This window comes from Penicillium digitatum, chromosome 2 (genome assembly GCF_016767815.1).
Source record: "Penicillium digitatum chromosome 2, complete sequence".
Lineage (NCBI taxonomy): Eukaryota > Fungi > Ascomycota > Eurotiomycetes > Eurotiales > Aspergillaceae > Penicillium > Penicillium digitatum.
Window position 1 is genome coordinate 3,999,131 of NC_089385.1, and position 25,794 is coordinate 4,024,924.

The 25,794-nt window shown below is 49.0% G+C and overlaps 11 protein-coding genes across 11 annotated transcripts; 7 read left to right on the forward strand and 4 right to left on the reverse strand.

Annotated features, from left to right (window-relative positions):
• Positions 1-1,376: 1,376 nt before the first annotated feature.
• Pdw03_7429 (uncharacterized protein) lies at positions 1,377-2,059 on the forward strand (the record flags this gene model as incomplete). Its single annotated transcript, XM_014678417.1, has 3 exons — positions 1,377-1,707; positions 1,784-1,866; positions 1,943-2,059. The coding sequence occupies 3 exons, from the start codon at positions 1,377-1,379 to the stop codon at positions 2,057-2,059; spliced, it is 531 nt and encodes a 176-aa protein (XP_014533903.1).
• Positions 2,060-2,736: 677 nt separating this feature from the next.
• Positions 2,737-4,380, reverse strand: Pdw03_7430 (RNA polymerase II, large subunit, CTD; the record flags this gene model as incomplete). The annotated part of the gene is made up of 2 exons (XM_014678416.2): positions 2,737-4,161; positions 4,231-4,380. 2 exons carry the CDS (start codon positions 4,378-4,380, stop codon positions 2,737-2,739), a joined length of 1,575 nt encoding a protein of 524 aa, XP_014533902.2.
• A 756-nt stretch (positions 4,381-5,136) lies between these two features.
• On the forward strand, positions 5,137-5,526 carry Pdw03_7431 (MFS transporter, putative; the record flags this gene model as incomplete). The annotated part of the gene is made up of 3 exons (XM_014678415.2): positions 5,137-5,330; positions 5,408-5,433; positions 5,507-5,526. 3 exons carry the CDS (start codon positions 5,137-5,139, stop codon positions 5,524-5,526), a joined length of 240 nt encoding a protein of 79 aa, XP_014533901.2.
• Positions 5,527-5,901: 375 nt separating this feature from the next.
• Positions 5,902-6,525, reverse strand: Pdw03_7432 (uncharacterized protein; the record flags this gene model as incomplete). Its single annotated transcript, XM_014678414.1, has 4 exons — positions 5,902-6,254; positions 6,347-6,372; positions 6,449-6,462; positions 6,517-6,525. The coding sequence occupies 4 exons, from the start codon at positions 6,523-6,525 to the stop codon at positions 5,902-5,904; spliced, it is 402 nt and encodes a 133-aa protein (XP_014533900.1).
• A 522-nt stretch (positions 6,526-7,047) lies between these two features.
• Positions 7,048-9,625, forward strand: Pdw03_7433 (Helicase, C-terminal; the record flags this gene model as incomplete). The annotated part of the gene is made up of 3 exons (XM_014678413.1): positions 7,048-7,075; positions 7,126-7,239; positions 7,299-9,625. 3 exons carry the CDS (start codon positions 7,048-7,050, stop codon positions 9,623-9,625), a joined length of 2,469 nt encoding a protein of 822 aa, XP_014533899.1.
• A 1,572-nt stretch (positions 9,626-11,197) lies between these two features.
• Pdw03_7434 (glyoxalase-like protein) lies at positions 11,198-11,977 on the forward strand (the record flags this gene model as incomplete). The annotated part of the gene is made up of 1 exon (XM_014678411.2): positions 11,198-11,977. The coding sequence occupies one exon, from the start codon at positions 11,198-11,200 to the stop codon at positions 11,975-11,977; it is 780 nt and encodes a 259-aa protein (XP_014533897.2).
• Positions 11,978-12,846: 869 nt separating this feature from the next.
• Positions 12,847-14,304, forward strand: Pdw03_7435 (hypA-like protein; the record flags this gene model as incomplete). Its single annotated transcript, XM_066101656.1, has 2 exons — positions 12,847-12,996; positions 13,054-14,304. 2 exons carry the CDS (start codon positions 12,847-12,849, stop codon positions 14,302-14,304), a joined length of 1,401 nt encoding a protein of 466 aa, XP_065956739.1.
• A 400-nt stretch (positions 14,305-14,704) lies between these two features.
• Pdw03_7436 (Glutamine dependent NAD+ synthetase, putative) lies at positions 14,705-17,585 on the reverse strand (the record flags this gene model as incomplete). Its single annotated transcript, XM_066101657.1, has 11 exons — positions 14,705-14,814; positions 14,879-15,296; positions 15,357-15,399; positions 15,517-15,855; positions 15,942-16,519; positions 16,577-16,668; positions 16,718-16,743; positions 16,794-16,983; positions 17,044-17,102; positions 17,154-17,423; positions 17,482-17,585. 11 exons carry the CDS (start codon positions 17,583-17,585, stop codon positions 14,705-14,707), a joined length of 2,229 nt encoding a protein of 742 aa, XP_065956740.1.
• Positions 17,586-17,900: 315 nt separating this feature from the next.
• Positions 17,901-19,274, forward strand: Pdw03_7437 (Zinc ribbon, NADH pyrophosphatase; the record flags this gene model as incomplete). Its single annotated transcript, XM_014678408.2, has 3 exons — positions 17,901-17,997; positions 18,064-18,510; positions 18,571-19,274. 3 exons carry the CDS (start codon positions 17,901-17,903, stop codon positions 19,272-19,274), a joined length of 1,248 nt encoding a protein of 415 aa, XP_014533894.2.
• A 784-nt stretch (positions 19,275-20,058) lies between these two features.
• Pdw03_7438 (uncharacterized protein) lies at positions 20,059-20,478 on the forward strand (the record flags this gene model as incomplete). Its single annotated transcript, XM_066101658.1, has 1 exon — positions 20,059-20,478. One exon carries the CDS (start codon positions 20,059-20,061, stop codon positions 20,476-20,478), a length of 420 nt encoding a protein of 139 aa, XP_065956741.1.
• Positions 20,479-21,609: 1,131 nt separating this feature from the next.
• Pdw03_7439 (Telomere end binding protein) lies at positions 21,610-25,704 on the reverse strand (the record flags this gene model as incomplete). The annotated part of the gene is made up of 2 exons (XM_014678406.1): positions 21,610-25,230; positions 25,303-25,704. The coding sequence occupies 2 exons, from the start codon at positions 25,702-25,704 to the stop codon at positions 21,610-21,612; spliced, it is 4,023 nt and encodes a 1,340-aa protein (XP_014533892.1).
• Between the last annotated feature and the right edge of the window lie 90 nt (positions 25,705-25,794).

Here is a 25,794-nt window from a genome sequence, read left to right on the forward strand (position 1 = left end):
TGAAACAACGCAAATTACGATGCAAAAGAGACAAAAAGAGCTCAGATCGAAGTGTACGATGTAGACCCAAATCTGGCGGAGGTTTTCATCATGAGCCCGGATTGCCTCGGAAGCAGTGTTTTGAGTATAACGCATCTTCGGAGGCCATCCTCAAGTATCGACGGTATGGAACTATAAAGCTTGGCTTGGCTAGCTCTGCCTAGGCCTGTTGAAAGTACAAGTGAATAGAGCTGGGCCAAGGGGTCCACGGGCCCAGGCCGCTTTGATCGACGATGGTGAAGTTTCAGACACTTGTTTAGATCGGACAAAACAGGGCGTGTCAAGTTATAAATCTCAATAACCTTGATAGGAAAGCGACTGAAATGAGTCTTTAGGGTGTATAGAGTAGATTTGGTAGGCGTAACTTGATCGTAGACATGTTTTTTTTTTACTTGTAGCCTCGTTTCTGCTGGGTTTGAATTTTTGAAATTAACCAAGAAAGAAATCTCTGATCTTATCAATTAGAGGCAAATTCATATTTGATGTTGACCAGCGTCTTCAACACATACTATTTTTGACATGGTTCAATCAAAATGTTCATAGAACTACCTCTCAGATCGCTGGCTATCACTAAGAACGTTTCAGTCTCAAAGTACGGAGTACTCCGTAGGGTCTTCTCCTGTATGTTAGAAGAGCTGTGTGCTTTTGAGGCACCCCTTGCATACACCCGAGAAGCCAATGCAGTCGCAGCAAAATTGTCCTAGCGAGTTGTACTATGTTACTGAGAATTGAGTGGACCAAAAAGGCTATCAGTTGTTGCTGTGGATAGGTATATCGTAGCCAAAGATTCACATCTCCTATGTAAACAACACACACTAACGCCCACATACCAGATCAAAAGTACCCAGGCAAACCAGTTAGAAGAAATGCCGAGCCTGCACATTCCACCTGGTTCAACTCAGTAGCGAATCAAGGGCATGCCGTGCCTTTCTGAACAGAGGGATGAACCCCTTGGTATCCCGGGATTCGTCCATGAGCCAACCAGAAGCGCCCAAGGGAGCAAGGCAGATGAAAATGCGATAGACCTGTTGAGGCTGGTCGGACAGTCTGAAAAATAGAGCACTGCATACATCGAGGGTCAACGTTGTGTTCCTGTTTCTTCCCCCCCCCCTCCCCGACACGCCCATCCGGCAACCTCTCACGACAACCACACGGCCTAGATCCAGCCATTCATTTTGGACTTGATTCCAGGAATCATCTCACACTCTTTTAATTCACCATCTCTAACACTGTCGTTCAATTCGGATATCCAAGTCCAACAGCCGCGCCGTGGCAAGTCGTCCTATTACACCATACATCAACTCGCTCTACGCCTTTCATACCCTATACAACACGCGATGATCGCAAAATCTGTAATGATGCACTTCACAACTCTCCTCACGGGCCTTGTCCCGCTCCTGTCCGTCACCGCCGCCATCCCAACGGGGGGTGAGAATCCAACTTCTACATCCGTGTCCAAGTCTCTCATCTCGCATTCAAGCTCTGTCTCTGCCTCAGCTTCCCCCACCCCCTCGTCTAACCCATACGAGGCCTATACATGCCCCAAGGATAAGTTCAAGTCCTGCTGTATGTCTGTGCAGCAGACGAGCTCGGACATAATCAAGGATCTCGGCGAGTTGGTGCCAGTCCTCGGCGGGCTGCAGCTTAGCTCGGCTATATCATTCCAGTGTATGTTTCTCTCCGGACTTGTGCTTAGACGGTATTGGAAAACTTCATTGGATATTGATTCAATCTATCTTCGCAGGCAAGAACATGACCGACCAGGAGGCTCCTGATTCCTGCAACGATCAAGGTTATGCCCCCATGTGTTGCAACACCGAGAATGATGTATGTTTTTCGTCCTAGGTTTCGACGTCATTCTTTGATGACGCAGAGAATGTTGCTAATGATCTTTTTCTTCTAGGGCACCGGATTCAACGCCTGCAAGCCTTTCGAGGAGGTTAAGAGGGCTTACTACGCGAACCAGATGAAGGATAAACCCGAGACACAGGCTGATATGATCATGGACATTCTCACTTAAATGCGGACTATGGGCTAGTATGGAACTCCTTGCTGTGAAGAATTGCGAACTGGACCTCGGGGATGTGAACTGGCAACTGAGGAGATAGATGGTGTGGTGGCGTCTTCTTCTTTCCCCCCTTTCGACTTGATGTTGTATGATCACATTGCCTGTGATGGTTTAATTTATGGAGAGTAAGGGGTGTAATTGCATATGATGCTTGCTACAACTGGTGTTTTTTTTGCCCTCGTGGGCTCTGGTATGTGTTTGTCGATTACTTCCTGTGGTCCCTCAGCGAGAGGCCTATTCAACTCTACCATGTTGTGCTCCGTACCAGCTGTTGATAATGGGGTCCCTTCGACCTTTTCTTCGGCTTGATGGAGATCCATACACATCACGTATAATGCGAGATACTTATTCATCTGACAACGTGTAGCTTGGGTGTGTGAAATTACTTTGGATCCACGCGCCGATGTACACCAAGGATACTATCGATAGTAAAAGAACGTGCTCGTATGGGCAAAAAAGTGGCATGTACTCTTTCAGATTGTACTTTATAGGAACGTAGATATCCCGCTGCGGCGGGACCGTAATCACACAAACCGCAGCATCGGAAGGCCTTCGCCTTCCCACTGACTCAAGTCGAGTCGATTGCATTTCAAGCATAACTCGTACCTCGTTTCATGTGAACATGTTTATTACCACCCACGCCCGCCCTGGGGAGGAGGAGGTCCCCATGGCGCACCCTGCTGACCGCCGGAATAAGGGGGAGGGAAGTGGTGCTGACCGGGGGGCATCCCGTACCCCGGTCGCTGTCCCTGGTTCTGTCCGTGCGGTATGGAAGGAGGCTGATGGTACGGAGGGGGGAAGGCCGAAGAGGATCCGGGCGCGGGCGGGGGGAAGGACACTGTTGGCACGTGCGGAGGAGGCGGAGGCCAAGAGCCGTAGTTGGGTACAGGTGCTTGAGGATAGCCAGTGTTGGGACCCATCGGAGGATAGTCATATTGTCCACTGGGGGGATGGGCCGTGGGGAAGGAGTTGAAGGGTGCGGGGGGATATTGAGCCTGGTGAGGGGGCGGGAAGTGTGAAGTGGATGGTTCTCGAGGTGTGTATGAGCTTTCGCGGCTTCGTGGGCGCTGTGGAGAACGGCTTTTCGATCGTGCGTCGCGACGATGGAAATCGCGTTGGTATGATCGTGATCCACTTCGAGATCGAGACTCGGACTGGCTGGTGGAGCTGTTGTAGCGTCGGCGCTTGTAATTAGTTCGTGATTCACTACGACTGCGACTTCGGCCCCGCGAATCCTCGGTATCTGTATCGGCGGGTTGACAGAATTCAAGAGACCATCCGTGGTAGTGTTCGCCATCGAGAATATCGCCTGTATTCTCACCTCGGATGACTGTCTGACCCAGCGGATCAAAGTCTGTGTGTCTATTATCTCCAGGGATTTCTGAGTCGAAAAGTTTGTTCACATCACTGAGAAAGGCTTGGAGGGCTTCCACCGACTGTGCGTCGGCAGGACCTGCGAGTAATTGAATTGGTTTTACGTCTTCGGGTCGGATGGGAATAGTCGAGTCGGGAATAATGTGAGGATAAATATTGCCCGCGCGAACTTCGTGCCAACGCGTCGAAGGATCTCCATGTGTGGATGGCATGACATAGGGCACATTCTTGCTGGACTTCTTCGCTGAGTTTAGCCCATTGGCCGCATCGTTGAGATCCATAGGGACCCCCATGGTCACAACTTCCCGAAGCTTGTCGACCAAGTCAGGATGGAAGTATTCATGCTCAGACCAGATATCAATGAGGTCGTCTAATCGTCGATGGTGCCGTGGGTTCTTTTGGCGATCACAAGTCGCTGCGTAGCCGACCAAGTTCACGAGATGCAGCTGTAGGGACCCGCTCACTGTGGAGTATGTTGCAGGGGTGTCTAGGTGGTATTTGCAATGATGTAACAGATCATTCAGCAAGTACAGTATGTGGAGGCGTTGGCGCTTGGGTGAAAGTTTGGATCCGGTGGGCTGTGATGGCAAGGACGCCCCGAGAGCTTCCAGGTAATTGACCAGACCCCCTACCCGATTAGATGAAAACGCAACAAAGCGAAGCAACCAGGCTTTACAGGTCTGTGTGGGGGAAGATCTTTTTTAGTAAGGTGAGACGTGAGAGTAAAGAAAGGTGACAACGGATCAGACCTGAATGTTTGCTGGGGAGCAATGCGACAGCGCGCGCTCGAGGGAGATGTGGAACGCGCGTATCTCATCTCGAGGGACCGAAGTAGGATCCGGACGTAACAAGCAAGCAGCAAACGCAGCCTTGAGAATAACAGCATCGTGCGTCGTCATCGTAAACTTAGTGATCCCACGATCTTTTGAGGGAAAGAACAGCCCTCGAGAGTCTCATGTTCTCCAGTCTCCTCGTTATCGAAGCTTTTATCGCACGTGATCCTTTGAGTGTTTCTGCTGGTCAAATCCAATCAATCACGTACCTATTATTAAAGGCGGTGTCCTTTCAGTAAAGGCGGTGTCCTTTCAGTAAAGGCGGTGGAGGAAAGGTGCTGATCGCAATAGTTGCTCCCATTCCGCCTCCAAGCATGATAATTTTAAAGCAAAGGTCTTTAGCAGGTACGCGGAGGTTTATGTATCTGCCGTAGAGGTATCTGTTCATTTTCATCATATGTACCAATTCACTTTAGATTCAAATTAGATGTGAAATCTTCGGAACTGAGTTCCCGGTCTCTAATATACATGTCGTGAAGTCTCAGCCTGTGTATAAAAAAAGATCCCCCACATGTTTTTACGACTTGAAACCCCGCGATGGCGTAAGGGCTTGACGAAAATTCTATTCGAAAGGAAAGGGGCTTTTCAGCCATAGTTACCTACACCATCTGATCACGGATGAGGATTCCCATTGAGGATCAGGCCATTAGTGCCCCGTAAAATCCGGAGCACTTGCGCGATTGAATGGCCTGACTGCTCCTCTCTGTTTTTTATCTCTTTTATTTAAAATCTCTCTAATATCTTATATCCTGCTCTATCCTGCCTTACAAGTCTACCCTCAAATCTAAATCAACCCTAAATCCATCCCCTCATTCTACCACTATGAACTCTATCCTCGTCTCCCAAATCATCCGTCCCTCTATCCGTCACTTCTCAGCCCACCGTCCTCGTCCCTCCTCTCGTGCTGCCCGCGCGGTCGCCATGGCTTGCATCGTGTCCGGTGTGGTACTTCCATTTGTTCCACCTGCTCTGGAGAGTTCGCGACAACGGAGCTCCGGTCTGTCTACTAGAGCCAAGTAGGTTTTGAAAAATCACCACGTTTTCCATTTGCAGTCTATGCGAGCTGGTGTAGAGAAACTGACATGATATACAGGAATCCCCCACTTTGCTTCCATGCACGTTAGTCGTCACACTTTTGATGACTCGCAACCTTGACGTGGACTATTGGTGCAGGCGCTGATCCAGAAGCCAGTTTCCAAGATTGCGATGTGATGAATTATGCCCAAGGAGTTCGGAATGTGGCGTTTTTTTCTTTCTGTCTAGCACTATGGGATTGTGCTGTTGCATACACTACTATAACTATTACTATTGAGCGTGGAGACAAGGAGGGAGTGGAGACATGTTAGACCTCTATCTATCATCGCTATGAATGGCAGGGATCGAAAAACAGCCAGCTTTATGCGAGTTGATCCATGATTGAATAGACTCGCAGCGTGAGTGAGATGCAACGAACCAAATGTAGTACAAAGTAACTCGAGTCCGAGGACCTCCCCACCTCCATAATTTCAACTAAATCCACTACCCTCTAATTTTCTGTTTGCATACGGAGCCTTCCGTGCCTAAATAGTATACAATGCGGCAAGTAGATCAACTAAACCGGTTCCCACTCGGAGGCCGGTACGGCTGTGCCGTTTCGTACTTCCCCTTTTCCAACACACGGTCGGTCTCGGTCAAGGGTTCATGCCGGGTAGGCGCCGGGTCGTGCGAGGCTTCGGCACTAGGCGAGGCAGCATCATCGGAGGCGTTCTGGAACCGTGCCATGCTTGCTCGTTTCGAGCTAGTGTCATTGCCCGCGGTTGGTGGGGACGCCAATTGCGCTTGGCGCTTGTGCTCGTTCTCCATTTTTTTCATTTGCGCCTTGCGCTTGACTTCGGCTTCGAATCGGGATTGTCGGTCGGCGTTGATTGATTGCTTCGCGAAATAGTAGGCTCCGCCGCCGGCTATAGGAGAAGTGGTTAGTCCCTTCTTCGCATGGGAAATCGTGGGATATGCCACTGGTAATTTGCCAGCACTCAATTAATAGGTCACATACCAAGGCAAAGGGTGCCCCAGCCCATCCTGTTCAAGTGAGAGCCACATCAGCATTCATGTTCTGTTCATATTTCATTTCTCGGATAGAGAAATCTTCGCTCACCAGGTAGATCGAATCTAGAAGAGAACATTATTAGCAAAATTGAAGAGGCACAGGACAGAGAAAAGTACCGTATTCATAGCGAAAAATTTAGCAGTTGTGAGGTGTGTGAAGTTAAACAGGAAAGGCTGCATGCTTTACGTCAGTCCCTCAGTCCCGAGAGAATCCCGACGTCGGCCGGCGGCAAAGCACGGACCAGCCATTGAAAGGGGTGCCTCAGGATTAATTTGTGCCTCAGGATTACTTCATGCCTCAGGCAAAACTATTGACCTCAGCATCGTATTTGGAACCTGGGATTTATGGACGACCTTTACCTTGATCCTCTTATATCCAAAAAGATACTGTCGATCTCGTCGAAACTCCACCCCTACTGAAGACTTTCTCATCACTCTCTTTCACCAACCTTTATCTCGCGATTTCGCAATAAACTGCAGATCCTTTTTTGCCGTCTATCCATCCGGCACAGCATCTTAGGTCCATGCTGGCGTGAGATACTTTTGACGGGGGGCGTTGCTCTGCCTCACCGGTGACTCACTCACTGAGATTCTATTTGATCAAACTATCCACGCTGTTTTATTTGTCCTGCTGAACACAGTCCACACATGCCTCCCAAACGCAAAGCGGTCGACAGTAAGTCTCTGGTCCATATCTTCAACCGACAGGTGACTAATTATATCCAGCTGGTCGGTCTAGTGGTGCTTTCAAGCGGGCTACACCAGTCCCCGATATCGATATTTCCAGCGGCGATGAATATTCGGACCAGGAAGAGTTGCCGGAGGAGTCCAACTTGAAAGGTACAGTGCGGCAGTCTGCTCACCTAAAGTGAACCAGAAACTAAAATTGGACCATCAAGCGGTCGTCAACAAATTCTCTCTCGAGTCCTTCAGCAAGAAGAACCAAGTGGAGAAGACGGACCCCAGATTTGGATACAAAGATCTTTCTTCGCTTCCGCTGAAGCGCGACCACTACAACCGGCCGTTATGGATCGAGCCTTTGAAAGGCACAATCACTCTCGAGAGTTTCTCTCCGCTGGCACCCCAGGCCCAAGACTTCTTGACCACTATCGCGGAACCGCTTTCCCGTCCAACCCATCTCCACGAATATCGCTTGACCGGACACAGTTTATATGCGGCAGTCTCAGTCGGCCTCAAACCGCAGGATATTGTTGAGTTCTTGGACCGCCTTTCGAAAACACCGCTACCGGAAAGCATTCGGACGTTTATCATCGAGTTCACAAAGTCCTATGGAAAAATCAAGATGGTGTTGAGGCATAATCGATACTACGTGGAAACGACAGATCCTGAAATGCTTCAGCGTTTGCTGAAAGACGAAGTGATTGGCCCCCAGAGAATGGATAATACAGAAGGAATCATCGAACGCGCTGCTCCGAAAATGGGTGGTCTTGTCATTCCTGGAACGAAAGATGCAGCTGGTGTACGAGAGACCACTCAACAGGAGGTTGCCGCTGCTATAGCTAGAGATGAGACAGAAGAAGGAGGAGCCGTGAACTATGGAATTGACGACATTGGCGAGGATGAGACTGAAGAAGCAATCACTTACAGTTTCGAAATCCCCGCTGCTGGTGTCGAAGTGGTGAAGGCCCGCTGCCAATCGATCGGATGTCCTGCTCTGGAAGAGTACGATTTCCAAGGAGACACAGTCAATCCAAATCTGGATATGGATTTGAAACCCGCGGCGCGGATTCGATCCTACCAGGAGAAGAGCTTAAGTAAAATGTTTGGTAATGGACGAGCCAAGAGTGGTATCATTGTGCTTCCTTGTGGTGCCGGTAAAACCCTTGTGGGTATCACTGCCGCGGCGACCATCAAGAAAGGCACTATCGTCCTCTGCACCAGTTCCATGTCCGTCGTTCAGTGGAGAAACGAGTTCTTGCGGTGGACAACCATCGACCCGGGTGATATCGCTATTTTCACATCGGACCACAAAGAAAAATTCAAGCGGTCAACTGGTATTATTGTGTCAACATATTCAATGGTGTCACAGACCCGTGCCCGGTCTTATGATGCTCAGAAGATGATGGACTGGCTCCAATCGAGAGAATGGGGTATGATGATTCTTGACGAGGTCCACGTCGTGCCAGCATCGATGTTCCGAAAGGTCACATCTGCAATTGCCGCACAAAGCAAGCTTGGTCTCACTGCGACATTGCTACGTGAGGACGACAAGATCAAAGATTTGAACTTCTTGATCGGACCGAAACTCTACGAAGCAAATTGGATGGAACTTGCTGCACAGGGCCACATCGCCAAGGTCCAATGTGCGGAGGTGTGGTGTCCGATGACAACCGAGTTCTATTCTGAGTATCTGCGGGAAAGCTCCAGGAAACAAGCTTTGCTGTACATCATGAACCCTCGCAAGTTCCAAGCGTGTCAGTTCTTGATCGATTTTCACGAGAAGCGTGGTGACAAGATCATCGTTTTCTCAGACAATGTCTACGCTCTCGAGCGATATGCACTCAAGCTGAACAAGGCTTATATTTACGGTGGAACTCCTCAAAATGAGCGCATGCGTATCCTGGAGAATTTCCAACATAACGAGCAGGTCAACACTATCTTCCTGTCCAAGATTGGTGATACCTCACTTGATCTACCCGAGGCTACTTGTCTGATCCAAATCTCGTCTCACTACGGTTCCCGTCGTCAAGAGGCTCAGCGCTTGGGACGAATTCTGCGAGCCAAGCGCCGAAACGACGAGGGCTTCAACGCTTTCTTCTACTCCCTCGTGTCCAAGGACACCAATGAGATGGTTTACTCGGCCAAACGCCAGGCATTCCTGATCGATCAGGGTTATGCTTTCAAGGTCATTACCCATCTCCAAGGCATAGACAACTACGAAGGACTCTCGTACGCAACGCCCGCAGAACGCCGCGAGCTTCTGCAAGAAGTCATGCTGCAGAATGAGTCATCCGCCGACGTCGAACAGGTCAACGATGATCTGTTCTCGATGCGCTCCGGCAAGCGCGTGACGACTAAGAAAGGAGGCGCTAAACGCAGTGCTGCCACTCTTAGTGGTCTGGCTGGTGGTGATGATATGGCCTACATCGAGTACAACAAGAGCAGGAACAAGCAGCTGAAGGATAAAGCGGGACACCACCCGCTGTTCAAGAAGATGGAAAGAGACCGACAACGCCGCAAGAAGGAGAGGGAGGCCGAGGGCTAAAAGCTGAAATGCGTTGCTGTTTTTGTTTTCCTTTTTTGGGCGCGCGGTCTTGGACCTTTCTCTTGCACTCCAGAATGACAGATACCCCCTAAATAATCACTATAGATGTTAAATGAAGAAACAGCAAGTTAAACAAATCCATCTACACTATATAGCTCTAGACCCACAACCCCAATTTCCGCACAAATTAGCCCCGACCAATTACCCAGGTCCCTCTCTATGTAGTGTGTTTCTCTGCCGGGTGGGATTCTCAATAGACGACCCCACGGATGATTCATTGTGTAACCACTTTGAATCCATAATTAGAGGACTACACTCTTTAAAATATGTGAGAAACAGAACAACCGATGGAAATTTCACTTCTAATATTTCATTCCAACGATGGCAACAGCTGAGTTACAATGCGTGCCTGACTTCGAGTTGCGCAATAACAGGATTGGACACAGGACGCATTCGCCCTGCGGAAAATCCTGTTCTCACATTGCTGCATCCTACACTGCAAGAATCTGGCGGCTGCAAAGGCGCTATAGGCTTACATAGCCAACGATCGTGACATGGTTCACACTAAATCCGATATGAGTCGTCCGAAATAAAAATCACATCACCCCCTGTTTGTTTTGAGCAACCTTGAAAGATCCGAAACGGTATCGACAACGCCCAAGACCACGGACCCTGAGTTTGAGAATGAAGCCGAGGTAGCCCTAGTGACAAAGAAGACAATCTGTCCTGGGATAAATCGCGAAAGGGACGTCATTTCTTTTACGTCTCGACAACTGTGCCGTCCTTTGGGTAAAAGATACGAACAAGGAGGGCCAAGAATTGTATTTAGCAACCAGAAGATCACGATTGACGGAATCTATAGTTCCTCTCTTGGTCTTCAAGAGAGATTGTTTATAGGGCCCAAGCACATCTTCTATTGATGCAGCCACCAAGGACTCGGGAAAAATGGAGATGGAAAAACTATCAACTTAGGGCTCTCTGGCGTTGGGTGTAGTTTTGGTGCAGTTGACTCTCAAAATACACGTTCTTACTTCCTAAAACTAACGTTGAAGATCTGAAAATCGGTTTTCCTAGTCCCGGACTGAATTTTACTAGCCCCGGATTTACTCAGTTCATCGATGAGTTGCCTACCTTGTTCTAGCAGCTCTTGATGCCCCTCATCGTATTCGGGAGGAGAAGGGGTATGGAAGTAATAGGAAGGCAAATGCCCACACAGCGACACATGTAGGTGTGCCAGCAATTCGAGACTGTGGTAGAATAGACAGCACCCTCAATTGACCTAACTCAGGATGATCCTTTCCATCTCTGTGGAGTTAATTCTCCGGTGCTCCTTACTTACACCATCTCGGATCAATCAGGCCGCGATGTTATGAGTACTAGACAAGTATTAAAACTCCATCAAGCTGTACAATAAATAACCACCAGTTGAACAGATAGGATATCGAATTTCTCTTGGCGTAAAAGTCAGGGGCTTGTTCCCCAATTGCGCGACGCGGGGAATGTTGGATCCTTCATTCTGCCTCGACAATATCATCTGATGTCAAATCCGACCTCTCACAGCTATATCGCATGATGTCTGAACAAACTCCTATCCTGGACCATATCGTCCTCCTCGTTTCCCACAAAACACTCCTCGGAATCTCCGATTATATTGAGGGCCAATTCACACTGGCACCAGGTGGAACCCACGCCGATGGACTCACCACGAACAAACTGATTCTCCTCCCGGATGGTGTTTACCTTGAACTGATTGCATTCTTCGATGACATCGACCCGGAAAAACGCCGGAATCATCGCTGGGGAAACGAGAAAGAAGACACCATCATCGACTGGGCATTTACTTTGCGATCGGAAAACGACTTTAGCGCTGTCCAACAACGATTCCAGGGCGCTGTTACCAGTGCTTTCTATACGGACCCTATCGCTGGCGGTCGTACCAAACCAGATGGCACCGTGTTGAAATGGGCGGTTTGTGTCCCTAAAGATGGTCAAGGAAAGGTAGTTCCCGGATCTCTGCCCTTCTGGTGTCTGGACAGAACACCTCGCGCAAACCGTGTCCCTTATGAGGTTGAGCCAAATCTCGCTCAACATCCGAATGGCGTGCTGGGCATTTCTTCTGTGTCAGTGCCCGTGCCTGATGGAGAGATTTCAAACTTCAAGAGTGCATATGATGCGGTATTTGGTGGACCCTGGAACTATGAAGTTCCTTCTGGCTCGACGGCTGGCAAGCATGGGGTTTCCCTGTCTGGAGGAGATGCGTCCATTCGGCTGGTTTTTTATGGGTTAAAAGAAGGAAAGGCTGAGCTCCTACCTGGATTGTTCATTGACATTGAGAAGTTGGACTCGCTATAACCATGGCAAGGGATCCATGGACAGACTAGAGATCGGTTACACTAGAGAACACCGGCTGTGTACGGTAGGAGGGGTTTTTTTTGAAAAAAAAATTTTTAGTTCTGTGATAAGAATAGTCACTACGATATATACAACATTTCATGGGTATCCCTCTTTCTTAGGGCAAGGTGTAAAGGGACAACCATTCGCAGGTCATATTATTAACTTTCTGGAAACTGATTGGATCACCCCGGCCGAGCCAAGATCCGCAACACCTAGATTATCCTTGGATAAGGAAATTTATGACCTTCAACACCCTGGTCGTAAAAGGCATTTTCAACGGAACGGACATGAAGCCAATACGGAGGATCGAGGATACTTAAGACAGCACCGATGCTTCTAGCCAAAAGCCTTAAAAAAATAGCTGCTCGTTTAATTCCAGATTACTCGTTAAGAAGTCTGGACTAACGTTCTCCATCCTTTTCCAAAAATGTTAAAAATTTGACTCATGTCCCCATACTTCGGAGAGTTAACTATGGTTCCCGCTTTAGCTGCAGTGGGTCTTTAACCTTGGGATGACGCCAGCGGCTCAACGAAATTGGGTTTATGCAGAGTTTATGCAGAGTACATGCTAATAGTACGTTGGTTGAGCAGTTTTCAAGTAGAATTAAATTAGATTGAAATTCATAGAGCACTACTTGTAAAGTCAGTAATAGGGCACATGAAAAAAATCAATCGAAAAAAAAAACAAAACGAACCAAAATTTCATTGGGGATCACGTGAGGCAGAGTGGGGCTCCCCAACATGTATTCAACTCAGCATCTCTGCAGTTTTCCCTCCATCAGCCTACCAAGGTAATATCGATTGTTGTTTTTCCAATCTTTGCAATTATGGGAAATGAAGATATCAAACGCAAGGACGTTTCGACTCAGAAGGATTGGCCTGATGATGATAACCATAACCCGTTCGTCGCCTTCCGGCGTTACGCCGATGAGCAGGTCTCCATGATGCTTCAATCTATCACAGGCCTCCCTTCGATGGTGACACAGCCTCATAACAGCCACTGGGATGTATTTGCAGACACTCACGGCTACCAGAACCGGATGGCTCGCCAAGGAACTGGTGATTATACGGACAACAGCAGCTGTCCAGCGGATCGAGATAGTGGAAGTGGTCATCCGGGAAACAGAGATGGAAACGATCCACTCAACTATGAAAAGAAAGTACGACCACACTGGCCTGAGAGCGATAGTTTGTGGAGAAGGTGGTATCATGGACCATCCGACTTCTTTGGCCTCGATTCCTTCTTCGACGGGTTCTTCGAGGACCGCTTTTTCCCTTTCGCATCGCAACTTCTAAACTCCGGCCACAACCGTCTCCTCCGGGATACGTTTGAGGGCACTGACTCTCCAACCTGGCCGATCGGATATATCTTGTTCAGCCCATACTCGCCTCTCCATCTAGAACGCCAAGCGCAATACCAAGCACACCATGGAAAGGGCGGTTTCTCGTCTCTCATGTCATCGTTGCATCTCAACTCCGACCGTGGCCACTCCGAACCGCAGTGGCAAGAAGCTTTTGAGGATCTGCTTCGACTAGAGAACGATAAGCCGATGCTTGATCGCAATGCCTCCATCGCGGGATCTGAGTCCGGAAAGGATTGGCTACAAGGGCTTGTGAAAAGAGGCAGCTTGGGAGATAAGTGGAATTATGTGCCTGGAACAAATGGCCAGCCTTGGTCAGGCATTACGTTCTCTGGTCGTGCAGGCCCGGAGCAAGACCGGTCTCAGCCTCAGTCTTCATCCGAGAAAGAGAAAGTCGTTACAGATACGAAGGAGGCTGACAGCGAGCTGGATCTGTATGAGCGCTTTTTGTATGACATTGAAAATCGCGAACGCGAGTTCTTCCGTGGTGTCTCCGAGAGCCCTCTTCTGCGTCTCCTCCTTGAGGAGCGACGACAGCAACCGGAAGAACTTGTGAAATACAGAGGCAGCTCTTCAAAGGCTGAGAATCAGCACAGCCATGACGGTAATGAGAATTGGATTGATCTTGTATCATGCGGAAACAAGAAATCTGTCCCGGAAACACCCATGGATTTGCCGGCCGAAATCGATACCAAGCCAACCGACGCTGTCTCGGAACCAGCGCAGTCTCGTGTCGTCTCCACTATGACTCGAACGGAACGTGTGCGGCTTCCGGATGGCTCGGTTGAGAGCAAGATCGTCAACACGAGGCGTTTCGCAGATGGTCGAGAGGAAAGTGATGAGTCTGTTGAGGTATCTCATCCCCAGAGAAGTTCCAAACCTGAGTCCGACACTTCAAAGAACGGTTGGTTGTGGAGAGACTAGATCTCTATTTGGATAACATTTACAATGAACGCCGATCTTCCCTGGCGATGACCTTTAACATGACCTCCTTTAATGTCTGACTCTTCAGCGCGTTCCATCAATTTGTTAGTTGCATGTTCCACGGGCTTTCCGGATGGCGTTCCCTTTTTATCTCTTTGCAGTTTGCTTCCTTCTGTGCTTTCGAGCCACCCAGCTCTATCCAAATTCATCCATTTCCCCTTACCCCCACATGCTATATGGGAAAGTACACACGAGGTAGTTTGATATCTGATAGGAAATTGTCCAAGCATCCGCGTATGATTCAGTCTTAATGCCACGGAGACTTGAATATCAAGCAAGAATTAGGCCAAGCTAGGTACACTAAACATCATGAGAATCCTTAAACACATATGATCTACATCTAATCAGCCTTGACACTCTTCTTCGCCCCCTTGCCAGTAGTCCACCCCTTGGACTCCCAGTACTTGACATTCTCTTCCATCTTCTTGTACGCCCAAGTAAACGGCGGGTCTAATCAAGCAAAGTTAGCACCAACTCACAAACCAAAGAATTTTTTTTTAAAAAAAAAACATACAAAGGAACTGCCTAAGATCATGACGATTGTCGTCAGGAGAGTACTGCTCAGCATGGTAGCTAGGCGTAAGAACAGTCATCTTATGTCTGTTGATAGAGTAGTAGTAGAAGAAATGACGGGTCTTGTCGTAGATCTCGCGCGGGCTGTACTCGTTACCCCAAAGGTGGAGCAGCTTCTCGTACATAGAGTACGGGCCTAGCTTCGAGACCTTCCTCAAGTACCCGAAAACGCCCAGCTGTGCGTATGTAACGCCCATGTCAGCTTCGTCGGATTGAACGTAGTCGTGTGTGATGGGTTCCAGCTCGGCAGTGGGTGTTGCGTGGATGAATTCTTCGAGGATTGGGAGGCCAAAGTTTTGGCCGGACCAGGAAATGAATTTCTTAAGGTCGACTTTGCTGATAGAGCCGATGGGGTTGAGCTGGTTGTTTGGTTAGTCTGGAGTAGGAGTGGTGCTGGACGTGCGGAAATTGGTGCTTACATCGGCGGAGCTGGCATCGTACTTGGTGAGATAGCCTCGCAAACTAGATGGATTGAGTCAGTCATCAGGAAAAATATAAGTGCATTTGTTGTGGTGTACCATTCTGTAATAACGGTTAGTGGAGATGTCCAACAAGTCATGGTGTTCATGTTTGAGAAACTTACCATCAACGTTAGATGATGCAAGGACGAGCAAGCCGCCACCGCCGGGGCGTTGACGCACAGTGGGCAACAACGAGGCAAACAGATATGAGAGAACCATTCTGAGTCGAGCCTGCACGTTCTGAAGCGCGGCATTTTCCGCGGGAGATCCGCCGTACATTTTAAAACGAGGCTGGAAGTTCGTGATGACAGTAAAGAGATTCATGATAGAAGTGACCACAGTATCGAAGTTGAAGTCAATGTGGTAAGAACCAATATCACTGGCCAGTCGAGTCGCTCTGTCTCGTGTCTCCTGGCCTGAGTTTTGTGTGCCCATGTAGCTGGTATGGAAGATAGATCTAGAAGAACCGGTCAATTCTTACCAAGAGCATGACAATAGAGAAATTTGACGACCTGGCGCAGACTCAACACTTGGAAGACTTACTTGCAAATTTCCTGGGTTGTGGTAGGAAGCCAATCTGAATTTTCTGGCTTCGCACATAACCGGCGGACATCCTTGATGACTTGCTTGTTTCCTTCCCGCACTGCCTTGAGCACTTCGCGACACATGGAGTGCACAATGATTGCCGTGGCACAGCTGTCAATGCCACCGCTCAGAGGAAGGAAGAAACCCGCGGCTCCACATCTCCGAAGATAATCCCATAGCCAGCAGGCGGGTCCCAGAGCAATTTCCTCCTCTGGAGAATGGTACCGGGCCTTGATAGGCTGAGCAGTCGCGAGGCTAGGCTCGGCATCTTCATCCCGGCGAGAAAGTCTGATATCAAGATCAAGGCGGACATAGGGCGACTGCTTGCTGGCCTGCATTCCACGGCTTGCGCTGCACCGATAGGTGCGGACTTCTTCGATGTCGACTGTTGCGGTGATGACTTCCACGTCGTTGAGGGAGAACTGTGAACCTTGGGCCACGATGTCACCGTTGACGACAATCATAGCACATCCGTCATAGTACAGGCGATCGCCGTCGCAGCCTTGCTGATTGGCATAAAGATAGATCCCGCCGCTCTGTAAGGCGTAAGAAAGAGTGCTATCCTATTGTAGCTAGCGTTGCGTCTCACTCACCAGTTTGGTAGCCTGAGTGATCAGATTAACCCGAGTGTCAAGCTTCTTCAGTTCGTGGTGGCTACCCGAAGAGTTGGAGATGATCTCAACACCTACTCCAAATTAGACAAGGAGCGCGGGCATCTGGACATCGAGACTTACCAGCTAGGCCATATGGAATATGAGGCCTGAATTCGATTGTTAGCATCCACAGTCGCATAGAGATTCCAACACCCACCCATTCGGAGTAAACAGCTCCTCACACGTCTCAAGACCCAGACATGTGTCTCTCGTGCTGATAACGGCATCACCAAATGGAACCTTGTACTGGCCAGTCACCTTTCCAACAATTGATTCCAAGTAGTAGTCTTCCACCTCCTGCGGACGCTGCCATGGGGTGAAGTGTCTGTGCTCACGATAGTTGCCATCTAGGATAAATAATGATGTTAGCAACTATTCCCAGATACATAGAGAGCAATTGAACGAGCCATTGGCAAGCCACATCTTTGGCCTAATCAGGACGATCCTCCGGTTGTAGAAAATCACACTTAGAGTTTATATCAGCTAGTGCGACACCCAAAGCATCGGAAACACTCACCGACAGTTGTAGCGCACATTGCGATGGCGAACAGGCAATCCCACATCAACCACAATATCCTGGCAGTCGGGATGGTCGATGATGCGGGCGAGCATTTCCCATGAGTGCAAGAAGGTGTCGCCCTCAAGGAAACCATCCAGAACTCCATAGCCGGTAATCTCGAGCTCCGGTCCAACGCGCAAAGTAGCACCAGCAGCCTTAGCTTGCCGAATGCTTTCAATGATACGCTCCGCGTTGCCCTCAAAGTCGAGAGCCCACTGGTTCAAAGAGCTAGAAAGAGTGAGTACGGGGTATTCTAGTACCCAGGTAGTAAATGGGTCAGCATTACCATGTTGCTAGAGTAACCAGGTGTCCCATGGTGCCTAATATGACTGAGACGTCTGTATCTTGCGCTTCGCAGAGAAGCTCGTCGGCGATAAGAGTCAAAAGCATCCGGTCACGTGTGTGGGGAGCGCAGGTTCCCCCGCTTCACTAGTAATAGTAATACTGTAAGTTACTGTAATATATTCTTCCATCGGTAGAATCGGCTTATCTCCGACCGAACAATTGTAATCCGTTCGTATACACGTCCCGATGCCCCGGCCGCTGATTAATGTGATTCCTCTGCCCTCCATGGCTGTCTGTGCTGGTTTTGACATTTTTCGACATATTTGGATATCTTGCACATAGATTCATGATTCGTTGGGTTTTTCTTGCTATATGCTAACCATATTAGAAATTCATTACTAGTAACTTCGTTCTTGCAGAATGAGCACGACCCCTCAGATCCCCACCCCGGCTCATATGCTTGCGGATTCCATGTTGTCCCGACACTTTGGCAAAGAGACGGTCAATTACTTCTCCAGTAAGAACGTCTTGAAATCTTATACTCTCATATATGGGGCGCGCAGTAAACCTAAAACATGTGCAGGCTCTCCAATTAACCGTCTATCATTCTTGCGCTCCGACCACCCGTTCCTGTCTACGGCTCTGAAACACCCCTCGGCCCGATTTGTACTGTTGAACAACCTAGCGCCCTTAACCCCGTCGCCGGTGCAGCTATACTTTGCCAAGTATGACGATATCCGCAAGCTTGTGCCCCAGGATACATTCGATACCTCCGAGGAAGACATGATCAAGAGCTATGATTCGCGGAAGACACACCCGACGCTTATATTCCTCGGACTGGACGAAAGTCTCAAGGAAGGGGGGATGGCGTGGAAGATATACTCTGGCACGCCGTATTTTGCAGTCGATGTGACCCCTAAGGGCCCCGAAGAGCAGCAGACTGCAGCGAAGGACGTGATCGGTGCCATGGAGGCGAAAGGACTGTCTTTCTTCCAAGCACGAGTTGTCATGTCCTTCTCCGCAGATGAAGGTACGCCGATGCATTTGTAATGTCCTGTTTGATCAAAAGGAACTCATCAATTCGGAATAGCTGCTATCTACGCGCAGGCGCGCGCGCTGATGGATTGGAACACTCGCAACACCTTCTGCGGCACATGCGGCCACCGCACCCTGGCCGTAAATGCAGGGACCAAGCGTGCCTGCCCGCCGACTGATGTTGCACGAGCAACAGAGGGCAAGGAGGAACAACGGCCGGAGTGTAATACCCGTACCACACTGTCCAACCTTTGCTTCCCCCGTACCGATCCGACTATCATCGTAGCGGTGGTTTCCGCCGACGGCAAGCGGATCTTGCTCGGGCGGTCCAAGAGATTCCCGCTAGGATTTTACTCTACCCTGGCTGGATTTATTGAGCCAGCTGAGTCGATTGAGGATGCTGTGCGAAGAGAGGTGTGGGAAGAATCGGGCGTCACTTTGTCCCGCGTTGTTATCCATTCCTCGCAGCCCTGGCCGTATCCGGCCAATTTGATGATTGGTGCTATTGCCCAGGTCAGTGACCCCGCCCATGAGACGATCTCTTTACAACATGACCCTGAGTTGGAGGATGCGCGGTGGTTTGAGATTGATGAGGTGGAAGAGGCGCTGCGTATTGGTGTAAGTGACTTGGGTTCTCAGGCTGGTCCGGAATTCAAGGGTGGATTGAGGTTGCCCCCTCCTACGGCCATTGCCAATCAGTTGATCCAGGCTGCTGTGAGCGCAGATTATTTTGCCGTAGAGAAGCAGTCTAAGATGTAAAATCCTGTTTGTTCTTCTACACGTGTCAAGGACACCACTACATATATCATTGATGGATTTAGACCTCCACCTCTTCTCAGTCCAGGTAGTAACTATACGAAACCCCATTTCGTAAAAGATCGCCATTCAGAAGTCTTGTTGGTACGATCTTTTTTGATTGGCTAGTAGTGGGGATACTGAATTCTCTACGCCCGTCCTTTCAAAGCGCTTGCATAGCCGACAACAGATTAATCACTTGCAATCTAAGCCAATAGAACAGCGTACGTACAAAGACCAAATTTTAGAAGCCTGTTAGATATTTTTGGTGGCCAACCCTTTCCCTTCAGATAAATGGCAGTGTTTTCTCACCAGATTTGTGACATTACTACAATTTCTACTACGATTCTATCTGCTTTGTGGTATATCGCTGGTATGGCGAATGAAACTTATTGTCCTTCTTGCAACATGCCTTACCAACAATCCCAATCAACCCACCCCGGGTGGTCTCGCGTAACACATCGAACAGTGCATACACCTCAGAAGACATTAGTAGAACTACGTTTTGGTCCCGGATTCAACCTAAAAGCCATATTCTTGGGAGATATGGACATGTCCTTACGCAAGCGCAACGGCCACCAAGTCCTATGCCACATTCTCCATCTCCCATTTATTCAACAGAGAATGCCCTGCAGATCAATGTTACCGAAAATTGTTTTCACCAGAGTTCGTCGTGCCCTCCGCACTGGATTCAACAATTTGACCATGTTAAACCAGGTGGATGGTTTTAACGGCTGTATCTTTTTTTATGTTGGAGAGTCAGCCAAAGTCATTGACAACTTCTTACCTGACACGGCTTATTTTTGCGCTTGGGCTTCCGCAAGACACTAGTCCGAACCGTGCTCCTGGGGACATCAAGCCGTCTTGGAAATGGAACACTAGCCTGATGGGGCATCCTTCACCTAACAAACGTGCCGAGTACCGCCAAGCACTTAGTCAAGTCAATTGGTACTTAAAGCAGCCTGGATCGCGCTACGGGTTTATTCTTACCGATCGAGAGCTGGTTGTGTTCCGACGTTCCAATAACATCGGCTGGGTGGAACTGGCAACATCTATTCCTTTTGCGCTTGGCGGAAGCCCTTCACAACCACAACCGGTCCCGTTGGCATTGTGGTACCTTGGAATGCTCGCGGCGCAGGATCAAGGCGATGCTCGTTGGAACATGTAGATGCTTCAGGTTAAACTCTATGCCAAGCGCGTATTCTTCTATTTGATTCGCAGTTTGAGTTGAGTTTTGAAGATAGGTAGTCTAGCAATTTATTTGGTGATAAATTGTATGCACACTCAGAGTCGTTTTTTGCCTTCTCTATTACATCTTACGCCTTCGTTTGTTCAAATCGCAATCTTACGCTTTTTTAAAATTCTCAATCACATTCAAGGCATGCAGTGCACAGTTGAACAGTAGAAAGCAAGCTAAATCACTGTCAAATTGTAGCAATTAGTAATGGGGTATCGAAGTCAAGGGGTAATTTTGAAACCAAAAAAAAAAAATCAAACAGACACTAGAACATGCGGGCTAGTTGAAAGAGCACTGGTGAATAGATTCCGCGTCACAAACGCAGTTTACAACATCCCTAACTTAGGTGCCTAGTGAAGAAGGTAGGAGGAACCAAACGCGCAGATCCAGAGGATAGGGAATGTAATCAAGCCTACGAAGTAGGATAATCAGAGGTAGGCACTTACTCATTTAAAAACGCACACTCATTTTACTACTTGCTCTGCATAGTAAGCACCTGGTATCAAGTCACATAGCCCTTCGTTAGTTCAAGAATTTTCGAAATGCCAGCCTCTTTATTGACCTATGAGCACGCAAGAAAATCGACTCCGTGCATGGAAATGCTGTTGTTGAGCCGCATTCCAAGCCCCAGAACCATATGTCCCGCCTTCTCCTCGTTACCTCTTCAAGATGGCCCAGGAGCAAGAACCAGGAGGGTCACCTGTATCCCCTGTACATTCTTAACCGGCCAAGCGCGGCTCAGCCTTTTCGGTTTTGGCTTTATCCCTGACAGTACCTGATATAAATATGCGACGGTGAATTTGATGAGGTTGACTGAGAGGGTAATGTTATGGGAAGTGAGAGGTGAAAAAGTGCTGTCTGTGTAGTTGTATAGGATAGAGAGAGCGGTTATGGTAGATGTGATGGTTGTTGACATTTGTTCCTGGAGAATAGAGATGCCGATATTTATCAGTACTGCCAAGGAATTTTGCTCTGTTCATGTGAATTCATTTGTTTACTTAGTAGGTACATGGGAACTGTGGCAAATACCAGGTCAAGTATCAAGATATCAAGACGACCAGTTCAAATATTAGCATACAACGTGCCATCCCGCAACTCGTGAACACTGCTGTTTCGACTGGTTGGGGGCCCGACCTCGGTGTAACGAGTGCCATCCCGAAGCTCATGGATAGTGACTCTTCGATTGCTTTTGCGCTTGCGCTGGGAACCACGCTTGGAGTCTGGACTTCCTGACTCGCTTGGCACTTGACCGCTTGGTGTCATACCACTCTCTTCGCTGTCTCTCTCGATAGCTGCCTGGAGCATATGGTCTGCAACTCTATCCGAGCCAACTTCAACGTACCATCGACGTAAGCCAGACGCATAGGCACGTTCCTGCGAGTCATATTCAACAGGGGGTCCGTTTGTCTCGGCATCAGGACCCGAACTGCTGAAAACTGCCCATGCGCTTGAATCGACGCTGGTAAGCATCACGGTGTGATCAAGATTGCGGACCTTGAAGTCGCGTAAGAGGATAGCGTTGCCTTCCGCCAATACCGGCATCGAGGCCTTGGAGTGCCGGAAGATCTGAGCACGAAGAGTCGTGCCGGCCATGGAGGGATCGGTAAGTTGGATAGTCACGAACCATAATTTCAAACCGGATTTGGCTCGGGTTATCGGCGAAGCCTCGTGCACGATTGAGATGGTATCGACTGAAGAATCATAGCGATCGATGAGTGTAGCAAGTGGGGCGAAGTAACAAAGCTTGGTACGTAGTCTAGAGGCATTACGGTCAGGGACAGGGTGGTGTGAAACAGGAACTGCCGGTGCTTTGGGGGATTTAGTGCTGATCACAACCTCCAAAGAGCGACTAGGTTCGGGCGTTGTTGGGGGTTCCACGGCTTCAGCGAGTTCCGAAGAAGCCATGGAATCATCATGTTCATCAACGTGGAGCTCTTGCCGGGCGTTTTTTGTGAGGTCGGCTCTGATAATCTCATCTTGGTCGGACTCTTGGGAGCCAGCAGGTTGCAAACTTTCATCTAGACCAGTAGGAGCTTCATGTTCTTCAATCGCGAAGGAACTGTCCGATTCAAAATCATGAATTGGTTCACGCATGGATGCATTTTCCTGGGTGGGGTCTGGGGCCAAGAGCTGTCGCCCAAGTGGAGGCCTAACAGACGGTGCGATTCGACCGCCAAGGGGCTCGGGTCCTTCGATAGTCGGCGTATCTCTCAGTATGAACTTGGCCATGATGTTTCTAGCAGATGAAGGAATGTGCAAATCAGATTGTGCGTCCCCAGTGAGATACCGCCCAGCATGACTTTCGACTTCCGGGGGTGGGCCTTGATGATGAGATTCACCCACATCAAGCAAATTTTGATCAATATTGCCTGATTGCCCCTCATCAGAGTCCCGATTAACAGACACTTCTACATCTGCGCTAAGTTCGGCCGTAGCATAATATTCGTTGTTGTCAGCTTCTTCGTTGAGCTCCACATCTTCCATGTCTTCATCTTCGTCCTGCTCAGGGCTGGGTGATGCCACATCAGATGGATGCACCGTTTCGTGGTGGTCTCGGGTGGACTCGTCATCATCCATGCCACTCTCGTCAACTCGACCATCTTGTTGGTTGTATTCACGCTCTTCACTTTCCTCACTTTCTTGGCGCTGAACAACATCTGAATCATCTTCCACAGCTCGGTGATAGCCATCCTCTCCACCGACATACCATGGCTCTGGATATTCCAATATACCGGTTGAAAAATCGGCTGCAGCTGGAGGGACAGCTGGATGTCCGGATTCAAGGCAGTGTGAGTGATCCTCTTGTTCTTTTGGCTGGAAAGCTGAGGCCACCGGATAATTGGAAGCATGCTCATCATCGCTGTCACTGTCAAGCACGATTACTTCGTGGTTTTCCGTCTGCGGAGGCAGGTTCTGTCCTTGCTCAGACTTTTCACCACTGGACCCAGCGACACTAAAGTCATCTTGGTCCAATCGCGGATCACAAGGAAATTGCCCGTGCTCTTCATATTCATCTTGTGAATCGTAACTTTCCACTGACTCAGCATAGTGCATTTCTTGATCCTTGAGCGTTTCCTCCTTTTCTTCACTGTATCCTTGACTGGGTGAACTACCGACTTCATCTCCCAATTCTGTTTCCTCTCTCTTCCTTTCGAATTCTTCATCTCGGGCGGTTATCAAGCTTTCGAGGGCATCGATCGCATCCTGATTTAAGGCAGAGGTTGGGTTTGGATAGTTTACCGACTGGGACTCTGGCTCAGAATGTTCCTCATGAGATCCACCCGGATATTGAGGAGACCCCACATTGTTGCTGGCAGTTTCTATGCCAAGATCAGCTTGGCCAATATCTGAGCCATCCATCTCCTGTGAGGATCCAAGTGATTCATCATCTGAGCTCTCATCCGAGCACGAAGATGGGGCTGAATCATCGCCCCACAGGTCTATAATTCTTTCGTCATCTGTTTTAAATGATTTTGAAGCTTCGTCAACGGCATTTTCGGTACCAGTGCTAGCTTCAGCGGCGGCGGATTCTTCGTTGAAATCAAAGGAATCATCTGATTTACCTTCCGGAATTGAAAGTGGGACTGAAAGGTCGCGGGGTGGGTTATCATCGGAAGCATGCCCACGCGCTGCTTCATTTGACATTTGAGCTTCGCCGCTGGTGAAATTGATGGTCACGTCAGCTTCAACTACATCTGTTTCCAAGATAGCTCTGCAGGAGTCGATCGTCTCAAATTCCTGTTTTTTCGGTAAACTTGCCGAGCCTGGAGGTGATGCTGAATCATCGAGAAAGACAAAACCGGAATCGAATGCATGTTCATGCCGGATGGCTTCAATATTCGGAACAGCTGGTTCCGCTATCTCTTTGTGAATGGGTTCGATGGCATCGGTGTCCTGGGTTTCGATCAAGGATGCTGCGGGCGTTGCTATGGCGCTCATTTCTACAGGAACAGATCGAATCTCTTTGGACTGTGTGAGCGTGGTCCAGGGCAGGAAGTAGCTAGCCGAGCCACCATGACTAGAAACAAGGGGCGAAGGAATGGGAAGCCCCGGAGATAGAATGGGTCGAATCTGCGGTGTATCCGTTGGCAGATGAAAAGGTGTCCCATGATTCTCAACTTGTTCATGCGACAAAACATTCGACTCGTCAGCATGTCTTTCAAGGATGCTCTCAGTCAATTCCAGGGGTGGCTTCAAGAACAACGGAGGTGGCTCTTGTGATGTATCCTCTGTGTTGGTTGGAGCTTGGGCAGCATCTGTCGTTGGGTCGTCCGAGGGCTCACTCGCCAAATCTGCCTCGTCGAGCTCTTGATCGATCGATTGATTCAAAGCCTGTTCCCAATCCATAGGGGCTTCTTCCTCATGGGAGGGTTCTGATTCATTGATAATGCGCCAATCTTCCCTGTGCAAACTGTATCTTGGCTTTTTTCTTCCTTTCCCTGGCACAAATCCATCTTCTTCCGCAAAAGGATCGAAATCGGAACGGATGGTTCCTCCGAATGAGGTTCGAGTAGACTTGAGGAATACAGGTGATCCCCAGGGACGTGCACTGAAAGCCAGGCCGAGTTCGGGATTGTTTGATTTCCCATTAGGAGTTGCAGGTGGTGCTAGTTCGGTTTCATGTGGAGCTGCCACTTGATGATCAACCAATATTGTCAACGGGGGTTGGGAAGATCGGCAGATCTGGATGGACAGAGTTAAATCTTGGTATGACACATCTCCGTAAGACAAAGATTAAGACTGGGAGCAACATACCTCGAGAGACACCCCATTCTCAAAGTGCGCATCCCACGCGACAGACCTTCCCGGGGTTTTCTGGACAGCTTCGTTGCTAACAAACTTGGTACCTTTCAGAGCGAGACAAACGGTATCACCGATTCCGACGTGCGATTCCGCAACTTTCTCCGCAACGTGTCCATGAAACGTGACCTTGATTTGTCCTTTGGCGCCCCTCAGGCGGAAATCCGGCTCCGCTAACAGAAGACTCACAGACTTGGTCGAAGAGGAGTAGGGCCACACAAGTGCGATAGCTGCAAGAAAAGACTTTTCGTCCAATTGCTCAAGGTCGGGAGAAAGCTGAGCTATCGGAACTCTGGTCAAATGCGCCAGCGTATTCGGCGCAAGTGACTGCTCGGGAGACTGCTCAACTGCATTCATTGCGCCGGTTTTCCCACGCCCGACTGTAGTTTTGTCAAGCTGTTTACATGTCAAACAGTAATAGTTGAGATAAAATACAGAGGCGAGGAA